Source organism: Lepidochelys kempii, chromosome 1, assembly GCF_965140265.1.
Source record: "Lepidochelys kempii isolate rLepKem1 chromosome 1, rLepKem1.hap2, whole genome shotgun sequence".
Taxonomy (NCBI): Eukaryota; Metazoa; Chordata; order Testudines; family Cheloniidae; genus Lepidochelys; species Lepidochelys kempii.
This window is the reverse complement of record NC_133256.1, coordinates 99,478,413-99,504,493: the sequence shown is the minus strand read 5'-3', so window position 1 is coordinate 99,504,493 and position 26,081 is coordinate 99,478,413. Positions and strand designations below refer to the sequence as shown.

General features: G+C 39.1%; 1 protein-coding gene across 15 annotated transcripts in view; it reads right to left on the bottom strand.

The window, feature by feature from the left end:
- Positions 1-26,081, bottom strand: part of PCCA (propionyl-CoA carboxylase subunit alpha) — a 420,612-nt gene that overhangs the window by 222,787 nt on the left and 171,744 nt on the right. For all 15 annotated transcript variants that reach the window (XR_012159457.1, XM_073348756.1, XM_073348763.1 and 12 more), the window contains 3 exons: positions 22,708-22,810; positions 15,433-15,527; positions 10,717-10,867 (listed from right to left, as the gene is read on the bottom strand). Coding sequence is in view for 14 of the 15 variants with exons in the window: in XM_073348756.1 (XP_073204857.1) it covers positions 10,717-10,867; positions 15,433-15,527; positions 22,708-22,810 (349 nt within the window). In the remaining variant the exon portion in view is untranslated. The remainder of the gene's footprint in view (positions 1-10,716; positions 10,868-15,432; positions 15,528-22,707; positions 22,811-26,081) is intronic.

The following is a 26,081-nucleotide window of genomic DNA, read 5'->3' as shown; positions in this document are numbered from 1 at the left end:
CTGTACAGACATGTAACATCCCATAGTTAGCAGACAGGTCAAAAGTCATTTCCAGAATGCTTATATTCATAGGCTGTGTTCAATTTTTAAAAAAGTATAATTTTCTGACAAATAGCCTTTGAAAATCCAACACATTTCCTTGTTCAAAATTTCAAGATTTCTGTGTAAACTAAAATCCTGCTATTCAAAAATCATAGAATCATAGAATATCAGGGTTGAAAGGGACCTCAGGAGGTCATCCGGTCCAACCCCCTGCTCAAAGCAGGACCAATCCCCAATTAAATCATCCCAGCCAGGGCTTTGTCAAGCCTGACCTTAAAAACTTCTAAGGAAGGAAATTCCACCACCTCCCTAGGTAACGCATTCCAGCGTTTCACCACCCTCCTAGTGAAAAAGTTTTTCCTAATATCCAACCTAAACCTCCCCCAATGCAACTTGAGACCATTACTCCTTGTTCTGTCATCAGCTATCACTGAGAACAGTCTAGATCCATCCTCTTTGGAACCCCCTTTCAGGTAGTTGAAAGCACCTATCAAATCCCCCCTCATTCTTCTCTTCCGCAGATTAAACAATCCCAGTTCCCTCAGCCTCTCCTCATAACTCATGTGTTCCAGTCCCCTAATCATTTTTGTTGACCTCCCCTGGACTCTTTCCAATTTTTCCACATCCTTCTTGTAGTGTGGGGCCCAAAACTGGACACAGTACTCCAGATGAGGCCTCACCAATGTCGAATAGAGGGGAACGATCACGTCCCTCGATCTGCTCGCTATGCCCCTACTTATACATCCCAAAATGCCACTGGCCTTCTTGGCAACAAGGGCACACTGTTGACTCATATCCAGCTTCTCGTCCACTGTCACCCCTAGGTCCTTTTCCGCAGAACTGCTGCCTAGCCATTCGGTCCCTAGTCTGTAGCTGTGCATTGGGTTCTTCCGTCCTAAGTGCAGGACCCTGTACTTATCCTTATTGAACCTCATCAGATTTCTTTTGGCCCAATCCTGCAATTTGTCTAGGTCCCTCTGTATCCTATCCCTGCCCTCCAGCGTATCTACCACTCCTCCTAGTTTAGTATCATCCGCAAATTTGCTGAGAGTGCAATCCACACCATCCTCCAGATCATTTATGAAGATATTGAACAAAACCGGCCCCAGGACCGACCCCTGGGGCACTCCACTTGACACTGGCTGCCAACTAGACATGGAGCCATTGATCACTACCTGCTGAGCCCAACAATCTAGCCAACTTTCTACCCACCTTATAGTGCATTCATCCAGCCCATACTTCTTTAACTTGCTGACAAGCATACTGTGGGAGACCGTGTCAAAAGCTTTGCTAAAGTCAAGAAACAATACATTCACTGCTTTCCCTTCATCCACAGAACCAGTAATCTCATCATAGAAGGCGATTAGATTAGTCAGGCATGACCTTCTCTTGGTGAATCCATGCTGACTGTTTCTGATCACTTTCCTCTCATGTAAGTGCTTCAGGATTGATTCTTTGAGGACCTGCTCCATGATTTTTCCAGGGACTGAGGTGAGGCTGACTGGCCTGTAGTTCCCAGGATCCTCCTTCTTCCCTTTTTTAAAGATTGGCACTACATTAGCCTTTTTCCAGTCATCTGGGACTTCCCCCGTTCGCCACGAGTTTTCAAAGATAATGGCCAGTGGCTCTGCAATCACAGCCGCCGATTCCTTTAGCACTCTCGGATGCAACTCATCCGGCCCCATGGATTTGTGCACGTCCAGCTTTTCTAAATAGTCCCTAACCACCTCTTTCTCCACAGAGGGTTGGCCATCTACTCCCCATGCTGTGATGCCCAGTGCAGCAGTCTGGGAGCTGACCTTGTTAGTGAAGACAGAGGCAAAAAAAGCATTGAGTACATTAGCTTTTTCCACATCCTCTGTCACTAGGTTGCCTCCCTCATTCAGTAAGGGGCCCACACTTTCCTTGGCTTTCTTCTTGTTGCCAACATACCTGAAGAAACCCTTCTTGTTACTTTTGACATCTCTTGCTAGCTGCAGCTCCAGGTGCGATTTGGCCCTCCTGATTTCATTCCTACTTGCCCGAGCAATATTTTTATACTCTTCCCTGGTCATGTGTCCAACCTTCCACTTCTTGTAAGCTTCTTTTTTATGTTTAAGATTCGCTAGGATTTCACCGTTAAGCCAAGCTGGTCGCCTGCCATATTTACTATTCTTTCGACTCATCGGGATGGTTTGTCCCTGTAACCTCAACAGGGATTCCTTGAAATACAGCCAGCTCTCCTGGACTCCTTTCCCCTTCATGTTAGCCCCCCAGGGGATCCTACCCATCCGTTCCCTGAGGGAGTCGAAGTCTGCTTTCCTGAAGTCCAGGGTCAGTATCCTGCTGTTTACCTTTCTTCCCTGTGTCAGGATCCTGAACTCAACCAACTCATGGTCACTGCCTCCCAGATTCCCATCCATTTTTGCTTCCCCCACTAATTCTTCCCGGTTTGTAAGCAGCAGGTCAAGAAAAGCTCCCCCCCTTGTTGGCTCCTCTAGCACTTCTGACAAATCCTGACAGCCTGTTAATTCTACAGAATTTCCTTCCCATTTCACACTTGATAAAAACTCTTATACCTTTCTTTCTAGAGCTTCTATTTCCTCTTGCTTGCATTATAGTCAGCAATAATCTCTGAGTCCTCCTGAAGTCCTCTAACTAAGCTGGTTGTGGTCACATTCTTAAATATTCTTCATATCCAAGCAACTAAAACTGATAAACTCTTTGGTTTCTTTCTCAGGCTTATTCTCAATGTCAAAAAAAATTTCCTTTGTTTTCCACTCTGATATATTTTATTCCCGGCACGTGGTGGTATCATATCTGAGGCCATATCTGTGCTTACAAGCTTACAGCTGTGCCGCTGTAAGAGCACTCGTGTAGCCACATTATGCCAACAGGAGAGAACTCTCCTGTCGATATAATAAAACCACCTCAATGCACGGTGGTAGCTTTATCAGCGGGAGAGTGTCTCCCACCGACATAGCGCTGTGCACACAAGTTTTGGTGGCATAAACACTCATGTTGCTCAGGGGGGAGGGGGGTGTATTTTTTTCACACCCGAGTGACAAAAGTTTTGCAACATAAGTGCTAGTGTAGACATGGCCTGAGACATTATTCCATGTGTTGGCAGCTCTATTAATGGCATCCATCAGATTCAGTGACTTTGGAAACAATGCAGTCTCTTCTGTCAATAACAATTCGCAATGTTTTTCTGTAGTTCTTCCTGAGAGTTTGAGAAGCAGCAAACAGCTAGTGGCTATACAATGGAAGTTGCATTAAAGAGGCAAGAGCATGGCAAAATCTAGTTAACTGTTGTCAGCTGACCCTCTTGTGTAAAGGAGTCTTGTCTGGCAGGAAAATCACCTTTTCCTCCGGCCCAACAAACAGGCATGGACAGCCAGCATAAACTTTGTGAAGACTGGATTCTGGGAGGCTTAGGGGATTGGTAACAGGAGAAGAAACCTTTCACCTCTCGGTCAGTAGTTTAAACCCAGCCCAGGTTAGTAACAACTGAAAGCCTTTCCCATCTCATGCCTGTCTGATGGACTACGCAAAATGAATGCAGCAATGCAACATTAAGAAACCTGAACAACATGCCTCAGCAAATTGCAGTTGTAGTCATTTGAAATTTTACTTTGAGACACTTCACATTTCTTAATATTGCAGTCTTCTGATACAATGACAACCACCCCTTCCCACCCACCTCACCTCCCCCACAAAAAACAACAAACCAGCCAACAAAAACTATCACTTACTTTCTCAGGGATTTGCTACAGGTAGCAGAAAACAACTTCTAGTTGTATCTATCTAGTTATTTACACTGAGTTCATTACAAGAGTTGGACAAAAATCAGTTTCCCATCCCATGAAAACTGTCAAGGTTTTAAAATATTTTCCCTTTCTGCATCAGGACAAACCCAAGACCTTTCAAAATTTTTCACAAAAGAAACAGACAGACTAACCCACCCCTGCATGGCTAACAGCCCACTGGTCAGGGCATTCACCTGCAACATGGGAGACCCAGATTCAAGTACCTACTCTGCCTGACGTTTTTGGTGTTTTGGTAGATCTACTACCTAGATATGGAATTCTGTTCTGTCAATTTTACTTTGCAAGGATATTTTTCCCATTATTGTGCTATATGGACATAAAACAGTCAACAGTGGCAGCAGACCGGTCAAAAGCCATTTCCAGAACACTTACATTCAATATAGGCTGTGTTGAATTTTCTTTTAAAAAACAAAAAAATGTAAGACAGAATATAATTTTCTGGCAACAGCACTTGGAAATCCAGAGTAGAGACTTGAACCTATGTCTATCACATCCCAGGTGAGTACCCTAAATTCTGGACCATTAGCTATTCTGGAAGGTATGTCTCCCTCTCTCTCTTTTCAACGGTCTTCATCAGGTCAGCAAAAAAAACAAGCAAACAAAATACAGACACATGTAAGGATGGACAAAATTCCTCAAATGTTAGTTAGTTAGTTCTAACATTTTGAAAACCTTTTTTGCCCTCATCAGATAATTTACATTAGAGGAAATTTAGCAACATTGTACACCTCTACATTACATATACGCCTTATTCACAAGAATTAGTGTCTCTAGATCTAAAGCCTAATAGAAATAATATTTCAACTGAAGTGTTCCTAAAGCAAGAAAAACAATCATTTTGAATGTGTTTGCTAGAAAGGGAAATTCTGACACAGCTCTCAAGCTAGGAAGGTTATAGAGCTGAGATTCTGCTTTTAATTTATTTCAAAGCATGTTGACACTATTCTTGATTATGACTTCTTTTTATTAACCAAATGACAACTAAGTAACACAAACCAATGCACTCCTTGAGTGACTATAAAGGATCAAATATGCAACATATGCTCTGCTCCTAACAGTGGTAACTCTGCCTGAAAGCTATTCCAAATGTGTAGTACATGACAATACACAGCAAGCTCACTTGTAACTGATATGGGAAGCATCTAAGTCTGTATACTTTCTGCATGATAGCAAGAATGATTTATTCCCTAACAAAATTAGCTGATCTCAGATCCTCTTGTAGTCATCAGCATATGGTAGGACAGTTAGATGTAAAATTTTTCTGCTGACAGCAAATAATAATTCACTTTCCCTGAACCACTGATTGAGAGTAAAACATCTGTAACAAACAATTCATCTAAATTATAATAGAAATCATATCGCTGGTACACTGGTTTTCTGCCTCCCAACTTCATACTGTATTGCAACATTTAGCACAGAAATAAAAAAACAAACACCCTTTATTTGTGCTTGTTTACAAGATTGTGTGGTAAAAAAGAATCTTCCCAAGGAATTGATCAAAAGATAGCACCTCCCTCAAAAAATTTAAAAACCGCATGATAGGGTAAGACACGCTGCAGATGTTTTGGAACTATGCTCAACATGCCTAAGGAAGGTAAGTAGGCAGCATAAAGAGTTTGGAACAGAGGAAAGGATCTGCCCCAATGTAGTTAACACCAACCCACGCCAGAATAGCCAGCAGCTTGATGGTTAGGACACACACCTGGGATGTGAGACCCTGCTCTGTCCAGTTTAGCGTAAGGACCTGAAACTGGGTCTCCCACATCCCAGGTGAGTGCCCTAATCACCAGGCTACTGCCTATTCTAATGTCTTTCTCAATCTCTCCTTCTGGAACTGTTCTGCTTTGTGTAAATAATTAATTATTCACTGGGCCAGAAAGAGAGAGAGAGACTGTATAGCCTAGTGATTAGGGTACTCACATGGGATGTGGGAGACCATGTCCTTACTCCAAATCAAGCAGAGCAGTAACTTGAACCTGGGCACTCACACAACCCAAGTGAGTGACCTAACCACTGCTATTAGCTATTCTGAGATGGATCAGTCTCTTTCTCCTCCTCCCTACACCTAATCCTAGACCTGAGAAACCTTCCTGACGTCAGTTTTGTTGAAACAGATGTTTCCACTAAAAGTTTCAGTTTACATGAATCAGCATTTTCTGACCAAAAAAACATATAGCAGAAAAATTCCCAATCAGTCCCTAGCTGGGACAGATTCTGGGCTAAATGAAGGCTGTGACATAACTGCACATTTTATTTAGGATGAATTTTGAGGATGCCAAAAGGTAAAGAGAATAATGCCTGAAGTGTGCCCAAGGGTAGGCTTGGCACACTTTAACCTATTAATAAACTGACCCTCAAGAAAAGTTTCTCTAAATACAGGGAGCTCTGCACAAACTAGCAGAAAGAGTAAACTCGCAAGCAATCCTGATTCATAAGCAATTACAAGGTACAAGAGGCAGAAAGCTGAAGCATGTACCAATAAAAGTGAGTGCAAATACACGGACATCTGGAGACTCTCCTGTTTCTAAAGTTAAATTTGGAGATCGTTCATTAGAGTGTCTATGTTTGGTTCATAATAGAAGGGAGCAAAAACTAGATGCTAGTTACATATCTGTTCATGGAACAGAAACTCAAGTTTGAGAGCTGGGAAAAGTGACAGATCAATTGGGAAAGCTTGGAGAAGAAAAAGAAAATTGCTACCCTCCAGCCTCAAACTGAAATGCTAATTACAGATAATACAGAGCCAAGATAGATAGTAGAATTAGAGAATGTACATAAGTATTGTAATTTAAGGTTAGTAAATTTCTTAAGACTTGGAAAGAATGGGTCTACTATTAGAGGGGACCTCTCAAACTGCTTACACAATATTTGACAGAAGTCTTTAAAGTTTCTAAAGATGGCATTCATTCCATTCTGATGGCTTTTTTCTTGTCAATTTGGAGATATTCACAACTGAATGAGTTTGATGTTGAGGAATTGGAAGATTTTTACCACCACATATTACAGCGCAAAACCGACAGACATACAATGATTAAAAAAAAAGCTACAGACAGAATTGAGCACATGGGTACTCTACTGATCACATTTGTATTTCAGCCTAACACCTTAATAGATAATGAACACTGTGTTAAAGGAGAAAATTTAGGATCCTGTATCCCTGTTGGCATCAGGTTAGGATTCTAGCATATATGAATTTTCATAATCACAAAAAGATTTATCAGAAGCTTTATATGAAATGCTAGACAAACTGGGAATTATAAATGTACAGAATGTATATACAGAAGAAACAAGCGTTTACTAGCACTTTAATGGCCAATAAATTGGCAACTTGTCTAGTGATTAATCCTTACCACTTCTCATCAAATCTGACATAGGGCTAAATTGTGCCTGGTAGACATAGTCATAGTAACAGCAGTGCAGAGCTATACAGTATCAGGGCAGGCACCAAAAAAGCACTCCTTGTAGTGTAGGAAGATCAGTGTTATAGGGTACAGCCTTCTCTCCAGTGCAGGCTTATGGAAGGGAAGACAGGTTTATGGCCCGATAATGCTGGCAGATCAGGTGCCAGCTCATGCCAAGGCTCCTAGGCCCCAACTGAACACTGATGAATGTATAGCTGGAAACCGGTCTGGCTCCCGTGTTTTAGTATTATTTAAATAGGTATTCAAAAAAGTGTTTAGACTTTATGAAATGCTTGTAGGATGCTGCATGTATTAATTTCATGTAACATCTTTACTTCATGTTATAAGGCTATATTGAGTGTTTGCACTGTAAGCCTCTGTAGCTGTGTAACTCATGAAGCAGGAAAGAAGCATTAAATAATGTAAAATGTTGGCTTCCTACAGAAGATGCTAGGTCCTGCACACAAGAAGGACCTGAGACGGAATCCCCGGGGTGCAGCCTGGGACTGTGGGACCGCTGTGCCTCCTTAACTCTCTCCAGCCTGGGCTGTCTTTCACAAGCATAGTGACCAGCAGCAAACCCCTCCAGGCTCTGTGATCACCCAGCACAACAGCATGTGGAGCCCCACACCTGGACAGATTGCATGAATGTTCCCAGAGACATTCATGAATCACACAGAGAAAGGCACCAGGGCCAAAACCCCCCAGCTCCCAGCACTGTACCTCAGGAATATACTGTCTTGCAATGCTCAAGATGAGCAGTTCTAATTTATTAATTGGTTCATCACTTCGTCAATGGAAAGTGAATATACACCAGCCCTTGCAAAACCTGAGCAGATTTGTCACACACATCAAACAAACTCACTGGTAAAGATAAACAGTTAAACAAATGTATTGATTATAAAAGGTAGATTTTAAGTGATTGGTAACTAACTGACTTTTTGCCTAAGGAAAAGAAAATATAAGCATGCAGTCCAAACTTTCAACCCTATTAGATTGGGCAACATCTAGATTAAACAGTTTTCCTCACCCCACTGGATATTGCAGTCCGTAGTATACAGATTTCACCCTTGAAATCTGAGCCAGTCCCCTCAGTTGGAGTCTTCAGAGTGCCCTTGTTGCTTGCAGTGCAGGTGGGTGAAGGAGAAAAGCCCAGCATGTGGCCACTGTGTTCTGTTTTATAACCTCAGTTCCATGTGCTTGGGGAGCACAAGTCCAGGCATGTCTGGGGGCATTGCTGAGTCTCCAGGCAAGGTTGAGCAATTCCCCTGGTGTGGCCTTATGCAGGTGAGTCACTGAATTGTACCTCCCTTGCTGGACAATGGTTGTTGATTGGTTGTTTGAAACCCATCTGGGTGTTGGTTACTTTCCTTGCTGTTGCCTCTGGGGAGCTAATATCTGGCTGATTCCCCAACTTAAGGCATGTTTTAGTGACAACCATACAACACAATTCTCATAACTTCATATGCATTAATGATATACATATATGGATAGAAAAATGACTTTCAGAAGATCATAACCTTTCCCCCGATACCTTACAAGGCATGCTTTATATGCAAGATCACGATTATCTGAAAATGACGAATATGGGGGTTACAGTACACTCCCCCAAGGTATAGAATGTCACAGGCCCATTGAAACCAACTGAGCCATTGTGAAACGTCGAAGGACAAAGACTCTGTTGATTGCTCCCCTCCACACTCATGAAGAGGAGACCTGCAGGTGGACGTGTCCCATCAGCTTGAATGCTGAGGGAAAAGAATAAAAATCCCTGACAAAAAGGAACTGATGATCTCTATGCTGATTGAACTCTGATGGGCAAAGATCTTTAAGCATAAGCAAGCGTTCCCCAGTGCTTGGCCTGGGTTAGCCCTAGAGAAATTATAAAGCTTGCATATTACAGCAGCTTCTATTACTTTCTGGGACCTAGACTGTATCGTGTGTGTGTGTGTGTTTACCTGCTTTAACCTTGTAAATAACTCATTTCTTTTCTTAGTTAATAAATCTGTAGTTAGTTTATTATAGGATTAACTACAAGTGTTGTCTTTGGTGTAGGAGCGAAGGTGCAGCTGACCTGGGGTAAGTGACAGCTCCTTTGGGATGGGGAGTAATCTGAATATTGTTGTGATTTTTGTTGTAAGGGACTAACACAAAGGCAAGCTTGCCTGGGTGGTAAGATAAACGAGAGTGACTCCATGGTTAGGCTGTTATAGAGCCTGAGAAGTTCATGCTTGATACTTGGTTAGTGAAATCTAAGTGAGAACTCTCAACCAATTTGGGGTTTCTGCCATGCTTCTTCAGTATGCCCTGAGGTTGGTACTCATGCTCATGAGCCACTCCAGTCAGCTTGACAGGCCCCACCACCTCCTCCGTGCCCCTTCCCAACCTAAGGGTGTGGTCCCTGTGCTCCATTCTCTACAAATGTGCCTGGCCCTTATGCAGGTTGAGCATGGACAATGGAAGTAGGAGGAGCTCCTTTTACCCTCCCCATCACTGCAGACCTGTATAAAGAAGCAGGCAGAATCTGGCCCAATTAGTGAGTTAAAAAGCTGCTGCAATTTGAACAAATTTTATTGTTCCTATTGCATCGTTTCACATTTTGGTTCCTTTTAGATAAAGATTAGCAGTTCATTTTCTGTAATGCTTCGAAATCATGGGGGAAGGGGGAGAAGAAAGGGGAGAATATTTTACTTGTTTACATGAGATTTGGCAAGTTATGTTGTCATATCTTCACGAATGCTACACAGATTTTAAGATATGCACACTGTTTCCTTATATAGCTATTATTGGTATGTTAAAGTAGCAGCAGAAGAAAGCTTATCAATAGTGGTTTTTTGGACACACTGGCTATTAAACAGGAACCTTTAATAAAAAATATAACTTTTTAAAAAGGAATTATTTCCAGCCATTTCTATTTCACATTATCAATTCCACAATTAAGTGCAAACACCACTTGAAATCCACAGAGCTATCCTTTTTTAGTATATTTGTACTATATTCATGACCTAAAATAGTATTCAATGTGTCAATATTTTTATTTCTGACATCATTGTGTAGTTTAATCACCTTGCTGGTAAAACTCAACAAACTTTCACCAAAGCATGAAAAATACATGGAAATTTCTGTTACCAAGAGGGAAAAGTATCAAAACACAGTGGCTAGCCACTTACTGTGAACTCACAGTAGCACTTAACTGTGACCTCTTGCAAGGTCTTTAGGTCAAGTGTAACAAAGAGCAACGCACTGAATGCTCATTTCTATGTGCTCTGCAAGGGCCCCATTCCTGAAAAGATTTGGGCACATTAGCTTACTCATGCGAGTAGACCTATTAACATCAGTGTAAAGTTACTCATATGTAGATCTTTACAGGATCAGGCTCTATGTTTGGAGGGATTTATTTATTTATATATAAAATTTTATTTTAAATAATCCTGTCTCTGAATCTGAACAGTTGTTTTTCTTACCTGAAGTCTAGTGTTCATTTCCAAAAAGTAGAAATTCTTCCTGGTGTCCACAAGGAATTCTACAGTTCCAGCAGAGGAATATTTTACAGCTTTGGCAAGAGCTACTGCTTGTTCTCCCATTGCTCTTCGTGTCTCAGGGTCCAGAAAAGTGCTACAAATTCAGAAAAAGTGCCTTTCTTTAGTTAGAAAAACAGAATTGTATCCTTTTCTTAAGCTACATACAAAAGAGGGCAAAAAAAAACCCATGTAAATTAAATAGGACACCACTTCTGGTCAGTCAAATGCACTATATTATCTCTCTACTGTTGAATAAACGAGTTAAGGGCTTATTTACACCAGGAGTTATTCTGGAAGAGCTGTTCCTGATTAACTCCCTGTGTAGACACTCTTATTCTGGAATAAGAGTGCCTTATTCTGAATTAGTTTTAACCATACAGGGAGCTAATATTGTGCTTTAAATTCACACCCTATATTACTCCAAATTAATTTTCCTTAAAATTGGAAACATACTATTAATTCCTGTACTTCCATCCATGTTCAGAAGATTAGCACAACTTTAGAACAAACAGATTATTTCATTCTAAATTGCTTTAAAAAATAAAGATTAAATGCAGCATTCAGCACTCTTGGTAACCAGTATTAATGCATTTCAGTACTGAGAGTACCTTCAAGACAAATTACAGGAAAATGCTTTCAAGATATAAATTAAATCAATATACACATTGTACAACATTGAGATCTTGAAAAACAATATAACCTAAAAAGTCATCAGTTATTTGGAGAGCACATCTAATTATTAAAAATCAACATTAAAGAAAATTCTGGACAATAATGAAGCCTGCAGACAATAGCTACACTATGGAAATATTACTGCCTAGACAAACAAGAGCAAACCTTATGGTTGTGGTTTTCCGCATCTGTTTGAAATATAATTATCTGGATGTTTCATAGCTATGTGCTCTGTAATCCAAGTTATGATAAACTTTGGAAGTTCGTAAAGTCTGAATGAGAATCTGTACTGTGTTTCGGTTTTGTTTTAATTTGGACTTTCTTGTATGCAGGCAAGGTTGTGATGAAAGAAAACTAGGACATGCACAATATTGAATCTGATAACCAATGACAGTTTGCAGCTTCCACCTTCAGATCCTAAATCTTCTCTCTCAACTTTACCCTTAAACTGCAAGTTTTAGTTGTGTGGCTTTCTGATTTTGATTCATTCCCTTCAACACAGCATGGCCACCATTCAGCATTGTTCTTCTGCCCCGAAGTGCAGCTCAGCTACTCCCTCACGAGCCATTGCTGAGACTGCTCCCTGACAGTCAAGCTTCCTCACTCCAGGAAACTAAATACGTCACCTCCAATAGACCACTGAATTTACAAACTCAAGAACACATATATTCTGATGATTCCTCTCCACTACACAACAAGTTCAGATTTAGATTAACCTATCCAGCTAGAGAAACTCTTGTGGCTTTTACCAAAGCAATCGAAAGGTTTTCTGTAGGAGATGCTGAACCTTGTACATGATCTTAAATAAAAGATCAGATTTGTCCCTTACTAGAAACAAAACAGCAGTAAGCAAAAATATTTATTACACCCTTGTTGCCATTTATTTTAGGAACATGTCAGAACTACAATCAAGAAAATAAAATATAAAAAGATAATAGAGAATCAGTTTTAGCCCACACCTGGCCACTTTTAAGAATGTTTTTGGTTTAAGTCGTTTCTAAGATCTTTGCTTATAGACAGTTGGATTAAAAAAAAGTGCATGGTGCCTAGAGGGGGAATTAGTCAGCCATCTCCAACAGTGAGTTTTGTGCATCTGTGGCTTGTCTTCCTGAATTAGGCCCCACCCCTGCAAAGAGTACCACACAGGAGGACCCCTGTAGTTGCTTGGAGCCCCACTAAAGTAAGTGGGGCGCCACATGACCACAGAGAACTAGCTAGACAGAGTCAAAAGCTGGATCAGGGCCTTAGTTTACAGTATTTCCTAAGACTTTTAACTGAAAGAAAAGTGTTTAGAAGATGAATGCTTAGAGAGTTTGTGCAAGAAAATGAGTTATACTCAAGCAAAAGAAAAGCGAGCTACGATTTTGGACTAACCAGAGACAATGGGGAGACCACTCCTTTATAGGTAAAATACTACTTTGGCCTCAGTCCTTCCTAGAGTGGTAATATATCTGGATTCTTATGGACAATAAACCAGAGACTTTTGGCATGTTAAAAGAAGCTCTCTAGATTTAGGGAAAAAGACCCTCTTTACTGGCTACATATAACAAAAGAATCTGAAAACAAAATGTCCGATTTCAGAAAAGGTATCAGTTTTTGCTCTAACACCTCTGGTGAGATCACAAGAAACAAAGGGATGAGGGAAGCAATGAACACATCTTACCAAGGCATGGTTATGCACTGGCAATACAAAGAGATGAGGGTCTATTATACTGTTTCAGTAACAGAATAATGCATAGCAACAAGTTAAATAAAAAGCTATAATTCAATAAAGGGTCTTCTGTTGATGTCATCAATCACAGAGCACAGTTTGAATGGTTTATGAAGGGCAGTACATTTCCAATTTGGAATTATAGCCTTGGTATTCCTTTTCAAGAACAACCATTAATATTTCTCATATGGATAAAAGGACAGTTACTTCCCTGTACTACAGTAATATCTTCCTGTATTTGCTAAATGTATGTCTGAGATCTCTCTTCTTGCCTCCTGCTGCCGCAGAAGAATGGAACAGAAGTGTCACACTGCTAAACTTGATCTATGCCATGTGGTTAAGCTTTATACACTAAAATGACTGGATTATCTCTGCAATCAGCTAGGTTAATTAACTGAGGTTTTCTATTCCCTTCAGTGCCTTTACTTTTTACATACATTGTTTCTCTCCCTTTTAAACAATTCACCCCCTCCTCTCAATACACCCTAAACAGCCCTTTCTTCAAACTAATCACACACACGACTTAAAAATGAAACATTTTAAACATGACTTCCACTCCTTCTCCACCTCATATACCTGTTACTGTTAACTAAATAGTTCCTCTGGCAGCATGAAGGCTGCAGAATAAAAAGACTTCACAAGATAAAAGCATCAAGAAGAGAAAATATGATCAGATGTGACATTTCAGTTATGAGACCTGCTTCAAGCTATCGTGCAGCCAATTAAAGACAATACAATTGACTTGTTTTATTGTTTCTACAGCCTCAGGGATGGACACATGGGCAAAATGTTACTCCCCATCCCAATAGCATCTCTGTTCATCAATGCAACTTTAATACAAAATATTTTCCAAAATATTCCTGCTCCCTTCATTCAGATATAAAGCAGATTACTTTTGAGAACTGAGGAGCATTGTTACATCTGAAACATAATTTTATGCCACAGCTACGCTAAACTGTCAATGAGAATTCCTTTCATTGATGATACCATGGACTTTGGAAGTTATACTATAATCATTTTTTAAATTTCAGGTTCAGTTTGTAACACACTATGGCAGTCTCCATATTTCAAAATTATTGTTATTTGTATTACCATAGCACCGAGTAGTCCTAGTCGTAGACTAGAACTCCATCGATTACCATTCTGTCCTCAGCAGCTGCGCTATCTTGTGATCTTAAGCAATCAAATCTCACGACTGAAAGAAAGTCAGGTTCTTGAATGGGAGGCCTTTGAGGAACACACAGGTGTTGCAAGAAGTGACCATGATTAATCAAGGTAGCACTTTTTCCTCTGAGTCTGCGCTCAACCAATGTATTGTGTTATGGGATATCCTGCACTTAAAATTACTGTCTGTCAGATCAGATACAAACTCAAGGTCCTAAATGCTATTTGTAAGTGATGGGGAGAGTTGGCTCTATGGCCATAAACAAATTTTAACTCAAGTAACTTAAAATGATCCTAAATGCCCATTGGATGTGGTCATCACACCCTAAATTGTTCTACAATGCTGTTCTGCACTACTGAACAACTGCAAGTTCAGACCTAAACGTGGTTGCATTTAATAATAGATAATTAAATGCAGTTTGGGGCATCCTCCTGATTTTGAGCAATCCAGGTTTTCCCACTTTCTTTTTTTTCCCCCGTATATTCTTTCTGGTGAACACCTTTGCAGTATGTTATAAGACGATGTATTAGACAGCTTTTAAGACCCAATCCTGTGAAGAGCTAATGTGCCTCAACTCTTACTAAAATCAATGGAGTTAAAAACATTGAGCAGGTGGAGGTACTGGACTCCTAATTACGACAGGTCATTAATTTGATAGGGACTTGCTATGGAGTAAGGTACTACTCAACACTTGAGAAACAGAGCCAGATTCTGCTATTCTATCAATTAATGTAGCAAATGAACGTCTTCAGGAACAGTGAGTTTGAGACTTCATTTTGCTTCTGTACTCACTGGTAGGAGGCTATCACAAAATGAGAAAATTTCTGTGTGTATGTCTAAAATACTTGATCAGTACTCTATTTTATACAAGATTATGAATAAAAACTGCAATAACTTGACATAGAGTGAACATTGTGAAGCTAGATCAGAATATTGCAATGCTAAATTCTGCATCAGAATTGCATTGGTTACTTAAACACTACTACTTGTCTTTATGGTGTTTTTTAATGGAATAAAAATTGTTCAAATTTGTACAATATGTAAAAGTAGCAGCTTTCCAAAGCATAATCAATGCTCATAAAAACGTACAAGGAAAGAAGTTTATACTCACCTTGGTGCCTCTTCCACAACCTTTTGATTTCTTCTTTGAATGGAGCACTCTCTTTCATTCAGCCACAAAGCATTGTCATGCTTATCTGCCAAAACCTAGTAGAATATGATGCTATTAACAAACAAGTGAATATATTTGCCATTTTTATATGCCACTATCAGATGCCTGTGCTGTCATCTGTGTACCACAGATTTCATTACATAGAGTTCAGATGTAAATGTTTCACCAAATTAAACATAAAAAAGAAGCACTCTAGCAAAGCGCATGCTGAAAACAGAAATGAACATTTCCTTTCTAGAAAATTAGCTGTATTATAAATATGGGGAGAATGTTATTTCAAACATTGAACACAGTAACTAGCTTTTTTCTAAAATTTCCACTACTTATTTTTTTAAAATCGTATTTAAGAAGGAATAGGAGGGGTGAAGCTCCAATCATTTCAGGTATTGTGAGAAATACAAAAATGAAGTTAGTTAAATAAAAGAAGCTGAAAATCAATGGACGGAGACAAAATTATATTGTAAGCTCCTAAAATAGTATTACAAACATAAGTATATTGTTAACACTAGCCTACATCATCAAAAGGGAGTAAAATCTCAAAGGATGTCAAATTTTGCTATTGATCTATGGATAAAAAGCTTTCAGAAACAGTTACTAATGGAGCCTACTCAATGGATTAATCACAATACAGTGCCTCTCGAATAGGAGACAAGTGTTCAGAAACATTGTGGTCTCTGGGCAAAAGCGAGGGGAAAAGAATGCAATGTAACACCCAGATTTCTCCAACAATTCAGATAAAAATTTAACTGGTTGTTTCAAGGAGCCTTCCCAAGCAGTTGAAGCTACTGCAGTCCCTGCAACCTTAGTACATTGAAGAGCAAGACACAGGATGAAGAGTGAGTCCCATTTCACACATCCAGACTGGAGAAGCATGCAGGCCAACAGGATAGGACTGTCAATTGATCATGAGCTTTGCAAACTGTCAGAAAAAAGGAAAATATAGGCAGTCCTAGTCTGAGCCCAATCCTCTCATTTATGCTCAGGCCATCCTCACTCCTTAATGCTTCCTATGGCTTTTCCCAACTTCATAACTTATTTCATGCTGCTCCCTATTCTTGGAGCAATTCCCCCCTTTTCATGTACTAAGTATACTTTTCTCGCCTATAAACCTTTTTCCACTAGTCTTCCTTCTCTGATTTACAATTATCTGTGCCAGTCCTCATGCCCCATCCTTTAAAAGTGCAGTTCCGAACTCAAAATTGACTAGACAAAAATAGTACCATCCTACTCAAAAACCTGTATGAACTCATCCCTATCTGCTTACTTTAGCAAAAAAAAGTTTAACAACTTATTGTTCCTTTTAGCACCACAGAGTAAATAGACCTATGAGAGCGCAAGCTAGATTCCATTACAGCTCATGCATCAACAACAAAATTGTTAACTAATGTGGAAATAACCCAGGCAAATGAGACAAAAGCCTGAGTTTTGATTTCAGTGGGACTACTTATGTGTTTAAAGTTATGTTAAAATGCTTTGCTGGATCAGGGCCAGATCAGCTACTTTCAGCATCAAACTCAACATTTTCATAGGAATCCTTAGGGGACAGAGGTGAGGATGGAGCATAATTTGTCCCCACTTAACCTGTGGAATTTGCGGGATCCCCAGGAGAAATCCATAGAGGTGCTTTTTGCTTTTGTGCTGGTGCTTGATCCCACTGCTTCCCAATGGAGAACACAAATGCCGCTAGAGCATTGTTGTAAAGGTGTATTATAATGCATTGCTAGTTCATAAGAGTTTCTTGAGTACAGCTGGTCCCTGAATCTCCCCAAAGGAAGGTTTTGAAGCGCACTTCAGGAAACAGAGCAACACAGCATTGCTTCAGGGTGTATTAACTTGTGCTAGAGGAGAAGAACGGAGAATCCAACAGAGCATAGCCTATCTTCTTATTCCAGTCTTGGTCCATCCAGTCCATGACTGCAGAAACTGAACTCCATGGAGTCCCAGTAGACAAGTGTCTTTAGAGAAGGAGAGACTTATACTATAAATATTATTTTAAATAATAAAACCCAAATGACAGGGCATGCTCACTTGTGTAGAATTGCTTTTCTGGAACAACAATGGCTAGTTCACTGCCCTGCTTTTCTATGACTAGCTCCATTTCAGGCCCTCTTAGGGCTTTTCCATTTAAACAGTTTTTCAATAGAAAATTGGGGGTGGAATGAGAGTAACTAAACAAAGCTTTTCATGAAAAAAGTGTCTGCTTTCCACAGAAAAATTCAAGTTTTAATTGAAAAACAGCTTTGACAAAAAGTAGAAATTTTCAATGGAAATCTGACAAATTTATTTCCCCCTATTTACACAAACATTTTCAGGGGGTGAGGCTAGGGGATTATTTGATCAGTTCTCCCTTATCTCCTTCTCAGTTAGGAAACCCACTTCACTCCTCCCACTCCTTTCCCCAGTTCTGAGATACCTATAGTCTCTAGGGAAACTGCTTGTATCATTACTCATGTTTGGAATCTGCTTCTTAAAACTATTATTTTGCCACGATCAACAAATTTGGCTTATAAGAAGCAGATATGAGTACTTAACACATAGGCTTAAGACCTTGCTTTTAACTATCTAGCTAAATGGTGTAAGCAAAGGAATATCCAGAGTTGGGTATTTATCTAGAGAACATTATCCATATAATTTTTAGAAACAAAACAAAAATAATTGTTTAATAAAATAATTATTATATATGATAATTATTTTCAGAAGAGGTTTCATTGCCAAAATGCATTTACAGAAAGTGGGAATTACTACTGGGGTGAACTGAAATTCCCATCTACCTCTAATTAAAAATAGATGTTTCATCTACAGTATTTTTTCCGAATTAGTGGTGCTAAAAGCAAGATATTAAAAAAATTACTAAAGAAAATGGTCAGTTTTGTGAAGTTGCAAGATTAACTAATTAGTGGTATTTATTACTGACACTTCATTACACTAAATAATAAAACAACATTTATTGCACTCTCTCCTATTTGAATTCAGCCAAATGCCATTTCCAGTTGCAGCATTTGTATTTAACCAAATATCTTGCAATTAGACATTCAGTTTACTTTTACTTTAGACTGAGATCCTTCATGTCAGATATTCAGGGAGAACAAGATTACAAAAATCAGTTCAAGCCATGAAGTCTATTTGGACTCTTTTTTCCTGTTAATTGTTTCAGTCTTTTCTTATGTTTTACAAGTGTTTGTTTTATTCCTCAGCACAGGAAACCCTTACATTTTTAAGTTCGCAGAGTTTTGGAGCTGAGCAAGAATGTTAAATAATCTCGTTTAAAAGCTACTGCTAAATTAATAAATATTTGGCATCTGTTCTCAAAGTATTTGTATGTTTAGCAGTCTGAATGAATCAAGGTCAATCTCCTAAACTTGATTAGGATATATAGCTAAAATGATATACTGGATTGTTGCAAAGGTGTATTATAATGCATTACAAGGATAATATGATCCATTATTCTTATTTCAAATTTATAAATTATAAAAATCAATGGTATCTTGTTTGATATTCGATGTTATTTAATTTATAGTATCGCATTGTTCTAAAATGTGAAATATTCGAACATTTTTGAAAGGTAAAGCAAAAAACATCAGGCAGGCAGGGCTATTTAATAAGAAGTGAATAAAGGTGGACTGCAAAATTAAGTACCAATATAAGAAAGCATTTGAGTGCACATTTAACTTTAAGCATATATTAAATCCCATTCACTTTCAGAGTTTTCCTGAATTGGGGGTCTTAAAAATCAACTTAATTTCTGAATCCATTTTTAGACTTCAGAAATAGTCTACCATCCCCACTTCAAGTGCTAGTCTCACTGTGTATTTTATAGTACTTTTGATCCAACTCTGTATCAACTGAAATGGAAGGAAATTTTGCCACTGACTCAGTTGGGTGGTTTTGCTTACTTGTTTGATGAGGTGGAAGAGAAATAGGGAGAAGATGTATCATTTTTTTAAATTTTTATAAAAAATAATTTGACTGCCAACATTACCCGTGTTGAGGAACAGATTACTTTAAGACCCCAAGCCTACAACCACACATGCACGTGCTTAATTTTAAACATGTGAGGAGTCTCTTTGATACTATTTAATATTGATCTTTTATGTTTATAAAACATATTTAATAGCTAACATTTTTTAATGTTGGTATCTTTCCAGAGACCAAAGAGATGGTATTTGGTGTCACAAAGGAAGAACAGTAGTCTACAGTTTCAAAAGTGAATAGTAGTTTCAGGTGTCAAATTTGAGTCCTATCAAAAGGCCCAGATTTTCAGATGCTGGATGTTCAACACCTTATGAAAAATCAGGCCCTTTTAAGATATTTAAAGTGGAGCCCCCAAAAAAACTGAGGGACCCAAAAACCAATAGTCACTGTTGAAAATTTGGGCCAAAAGCACTATTTGTTTGAACTCTAATGTGTTCTGTGAAACTTACTGGCTCGGATTGCACCAGTCCGTGGTCACTCAAAAGCCAGAATATAGTTTTGGGCTTAACCTTCATCCTTAGTAGATTCAATATTTGCTCATTTTTCTGATGCGATATCAAGTCTGCGTTTAGGCAAATTTTAAGCAAAAAAACAAAAATCAGGTCATACTAAGCATGTTGGGTAAAAGAGTGGACATATTTAGCAGTGTTAAAGGGGTTAATTGGTTTTTTCTCTTACTTACCAGTCCACACAATCAGCAGGATTTTTTATATTAAATTATTGAACTGCTGTCAAAGTATCTCAAGGTCTCAGTGAAACAAATCATATGACAAATTATAAGGAATTTGTATTTTGGACTGGAAAAACAAATGAAACTTCCGTTAAGGAAACCGACACATACATTATAGATTTCTTGTCAGAAGAGATTCATTCAGGGTTGCATCCACAATTAAGTTCCATAGATAAGATGGAAAAGAATACATTCAAAATATTAAACAGGCAAAACTTTTTACCAAAGTTTGTATGCCTGAATATAGTCCTGTTTGGTATCAATAGATCTGGTTTTAATTTATATGATACCCATTGATGCACACACACACACACACACACACAAAAGAAAGATGTCAAGTAAATTGTTCACTCTAAGAGCACTTGCTTGGGCTTCAGAACTTTGTTTTTTCAAAATTCTGGCAGGCAAAAAACTCACATTAAGAAGTAGGAGTTGATTTGTAATTAGTTATAAATACATTTAAAAATCTTTATTCACATCACTTTACCTAGAGTCTTAAGAAACCTCAGAATCCCTTTCAGGTTTGTTAGAGTTGTATGCAAAACTCTGACTTGACTGTTTAAATAACGTATTCTATGCCCAGTATTTTGCATTTTGAAATAATAAATCCACATAATAATTATTTAGCTTGAGGCACATTTTATGACTCAATCCAAACATAAGCATGATATAATAAATACTTTTCCCCCCTTGTAAGATCTGAGGGAAAGTTTTAGGGCATAGTTTTATATGGATACGTTTCTGCTTCCATATGAAATAGGATGCAATACAAACCAACGTTGTTAGAACAACCACTATACTTGTCTTTTATTGAAACAAATATTGAAGAACGCGTTAAAATGTAAAGAAATTCCCTCTAGAAAACCTAAAGGTCATTTTTCTAAAAAAAGATTTTAAATAAATTATTTAAAAGTTCCCCAAATTGTGTGCAATTGATAAATCTAATAATGGTATAATTTTTTACTTTGAATTCAATGTAAATATGACTCAGATATTGGTTACACAATATGAATCAAGCACCGTATATTGTACGCCCACTAAAGGCAAAGATTCAAAAAGTATTTAATGTCCATAATATTAAAATTTAAGCACAATTTTGAATAGTGATGATGTAGCTGAGATGGCACTTCTGCTCAAACTCTATTTTTAATCATTTATCTCTTATTTGAAAGAAGTATTTTGGGCTGCAAATTTCTTGTTCTTGGCTAAAAGTCCAAAGGAAATTGTCTTGGAAAATTCTGTAATATTTTGCTACATTATTCTTCTAATGCACGAGCATTAGAAGAGTTTTTTTCCATTAATTAAGACATCTGTAAATTTATTTATTTTCAAAACAGAAGCTTGTTTTAAATTTTCAGATTTGGTGAATTCTTGTAAGATGACTAATGTCTCTGGCATGAACAAAATTTATCTTCAAGCCTGAAAAGAGCTGCTTGTAACACAAAGGGTGTTTGGAGCAGTTCCATTTGCTTCAGTGGAGCTATGTCAAATTATACCAACTGGGGGTCTGGCCCAAGATCAAAATTAATCTTCTTTTGTAACTAAGCTATCCAAGTAAAAAGCAGCCGTATATTGTGAACCACAAGGCTACACTACACACACCTTAAGTGGTTCAACTGACTTCACAGCAACTACAAGCATGTAGTTCAAATGATATGCATCATCCAAACCCATTGATGACCTTCATTTGATTTTCCTGTGTTATGTCCAATGTATCTGAAGGAATTAAGCAATCCTCTCTGGACAAATAAGAAAATGTTAAATGTACTCTGGAAGAAGTTGGCTCTAGACCACCTTAGGCTGAAGAATGCTTCGATAGTGGGGAAGTGGAGGTGAAAAACAAGGAGAAAATTTGGGGGCAGGTAGACCTTTGAGGTTCAGACAGATGTACGGATACCATTTCTCCCATTTTCCTGCAATACAGAGGGGAGTAGGAGCGAAAATGTTATTTTGTTATCTGAAGTATATGAGTGATGACACTGGGCTAGATTAATCCATGCTAATGGAAAGAGGGGTAAAATATAGCAAAGCCCGCCCCCATGAATTAGAAGTAGAACTGCATCAAACAGCCTCACTCAGGGTTTCTGCCAGATTAGGGAAGTTTTAAGTTGTGATGGATACTTTGTAGGAACCCTGCTGCAGGAAGCAGCTTAAGGGATATGCTAGATCTGCACGTCACATAGCCACCATAGTCACAAACGCCTTCCTCATTAGCCTGCACCACCCACTTTTTGGGTTGTGATGGACACATCTGTACTCTCTAGCAGAAGGGATGATGCAGTGGGAGAAAAGAGGTGGCAAGACTTTCCACCTCCAGAATCTACTCTGAAAAAAGCTTGAGAGGACAGCTGAATCCAAGTCACTATCTCTGAGTAACCAACTACAGTTTGATATCCGCATTAATGTCTTCAAAGCCATAATAAATCTGACCATGCTTACCATTATAATGTATGTTTGATCATCTCAAGGGTTTGATCATTTCAAATTTTATTTCAAATGGAAAAAGTACAAACCTGGATTTCTATGTGGCGAGGATTATCAATAAACTTTTCTATCAATAGTCGATCATCACCAAAACTTGAAGCAGCTTCTTGAGATGAAAATCTAAAGCCTTCCCTTTAAAAAAAAAAAAAAAAAAACACAAAAAAAAGCCAGGCTGACAATAAAGAAAATTAATCCTTTTACGGCCTGATTCAGTTTCCACTTAAGTTAGTAGGAGTTTTGGTATTCACTTAAATCAGGCTACCATCAGTTAATGTACATATCACCAAAAAGACAAGATTCTCTAAGTGTACATTCATTTTTTTAAACAGAATGCAAAAATAAGAGCTTTCTTGGATACTTTCTTGGAAAGTAAAAATTCATTAATTTCCCCCTCAAAGAACAAAGGGAACTCTGAAGAGTTTAAACGTTTGAGCATTTTTAAGACAATTGGACAACTTTGCACAAGTTACATATTTTCCATGAGAAAAAAAATGGTAGAATTCCAAAAACAATTATGTAATAAATAATTTACATCTTGGATGGGTCCACCATTAATTTATAAGAATTGCAGTATATGAATAACAACAACGGCAGAGCCAAAGGTTAGTTATACAAAAATTAAATGAAAGGACAAATCTTGGATGCTGTACTATGTAAATTCAGCTGTTCCTCACATTACTAAATGCACAGTTTTTTTTAAAACGCAATACTTAGCCATATTCATAAGTTTTTTCCTAATGTATGGTAGAACTCAACCTTACTTTGCATGCGCCAAGCCCCTTAGTATGACTTCCCCTCCTGCCTTTATTTACTTACTCCTATATAACAATTTAATTTTTCTTTTTTTTTTTATTACTGAGATACTGAACCTGTTGGTTTCACTTTTCCTGATAGAGCAGTTACTACTGTGGGACATGACTACTGAAATACAAATTTAAGTACAATTTCCACTGGGTAAAGTTTACACATGGTGAATAGGACCCAAAAGGCTGCATGGTGGACTCTGCAACCCCTTCACGCAGCAGAAAGAGGTTCTGTGCTGGCCCCAGAGACAGGCCACTTCACCGGGAAGGTGAGGGGAGAACCACTGTATCTTTACCTGCAGGAATGCAGTCATCCTAACACCACACATAGGAGGTGCAGAGTGGTAGCAGTCACGGAAGGGCTGTGATGCAGTCCTCGTCACTTACCTATTAGTTGGAGGTAGCTGTGAATTTCTTCTCTCCCAAACCCAGTTCAGTGTCCTAAACAAAGCCTACCTGACAGGTTTTTGTAGGATGAATGAATGTGGCCCTTTTTTGAGTATTATATTTAAAAGGTACCTCTATCATCCTCTTAAACACACACATTTAGATAATGGTTGTTTTATAATTTAAAGAGACTGGAATTTGTTTAGCACTCAGTTGTTCCCTTTGGCCAGTTTTATTTTTTAACCTCAAAACATTAAATGTATTTATTCAAGAGTAAGATGAACTTCAGCGTATTCATGTCCTGTACAACAAAGTTATACCACTTGTATAGAAGTAGACACCACTCTAGCTGATCTGACTAAAAAAGTTAAACAAAAATGGTGCAAAATATAGACACACACACACCGATACATCTATATTTATCAAAACAAATTCTGAACAATTTTAAGTATTAAATCAATGGATTTGCTTTTGTAAACATTATATCAGACAGCATTATGCACAATTGATTGACAACTTTATTTTTGCTTCACTGAAGCATGTGCTAATTAACAATCCAGACTGCAATGCTTGTTAAAAAGAAAATCAATATGCCTAATTACCTCATCTATACGTCTGTAAAACCTAAAAATACACGATTGTCTTAATTAGGTATTTTGACCTTATTTACACACTTGTGTTTTCTAAGCCTATGTTTGTGTCCATAAATAGAATGAAGAATATTAATAAAAGAATGAATTTCATTCATTTTAAAGGGGAATACAAGACCAAGTCAGATTACACAGGCTAGGCAGAGAGATAATGTCTGGATGTAAGCCCTACAAAGATATGTATTTCAAGCTTCATGCTTCCCTTTGAATCAGTACTGAAGCAGTGGCCTAGGGACCCAAAGCATTAGGAAATACTGTCTTATATCCTTGCCATGGCTGCGGAGCACACTGTCAGCTCAGGATAGGGTGGTGAAAAGGTGGCCTCTGCACTCCTCCAATTCTGGTTGAGCTGTGTCAGAGACAGGTTCTCCAGGAATGCTGTATGTAGGGCTTCTTTAATGTCTTTTTCCCACCTAGGCTACACTTCTTGGCAAGAAATATGCATTCAATAAAAACAGAACCCACAACAAGTTTTCTTGCTGTTGGCTGAATTGAAATGGAATGATCTGGGAGCACCGCATGCCCACAAAGCTCAGCCTCATTACAGTTACAAAAACCACCTTCTTTGGGCAGAAACATATAGGGCAGAGGTGGGTAAACCCATGGGCCACATCCAGCCCTCGGGACCGTCCTGCCCGGCCCTTGAGCTCCCGGCAAGGGAGGTTAGCCCCCAGTCCCTCCCTTGCTGTCCCCTCTCCCTCGCAGCCTCAGTTCGGTGTGCCGCCAGCGTTCTGGGTGATGGGGCTGTGAGCTCCTGCCAGAAAGGGCAGCTTCAAGAGCCACCAGCCTGCCCTGGTGCTCTAGACTGTGCGGCAGCATGGCTGGCTCCGGCCAGGTGGTGCAGCTGCCAGTCCTGGTGCTCTGAGTGGCATGGTAAGGGGGCGGTGGGGTTGGATATGAGGCAGGGAGGTCTGGGGGGCAGTCAGGAGACAGGAAGCAGGGGGCAGTTGGGACGGAGGTCGGGGGGGGTCAGGGGATGGGAACAGGGGGGTTGGATAGGCATGGGAGTCCCAGGGGGCCTGTCAGTGGGCGGGGGGCGTTGGATGGGGGCAGGGCAGGGGACATGGAGCAAGGGGCATTGGGGTCAGGGAACAAGGAGTAGGAGGGGTTGGATGGGTCAGGGATTCTGAGGGGGGCAGTCAGAGGGCGGGGGCGAATAGGGGGCGGATAGGGGGCAGGGGCCAGGCTGTTTGGGGAGGCACAACCTTCCCTACCTGGCCCTTCATACAGTTTCGGAACCCGGATGTGGCCCTCAGGCCAAAAAGTTTGCCCACCCCGATATAGGGTAAGTAGGAGACTTGGGACATAATGTGACATTACAATATCCGATACTGGGGCCAACCAAATACCAATTAATGGGGGAAAAAATAAAATTCCAGTGCTGGCATTGCATAGACACTTTCTGTCCAGTTCTGCGTTCTTGTGAAACCTAGCTCTAAAAACAGCTGTTTGAGTATCACCAATACAACAGAATCCCTTTAAAACTGTGACTGTTAAGTACAATGCTTAATGTTAATCAAAATATAAATACCTTACAAACAATTAGTTTTAAAGTAAACAAAA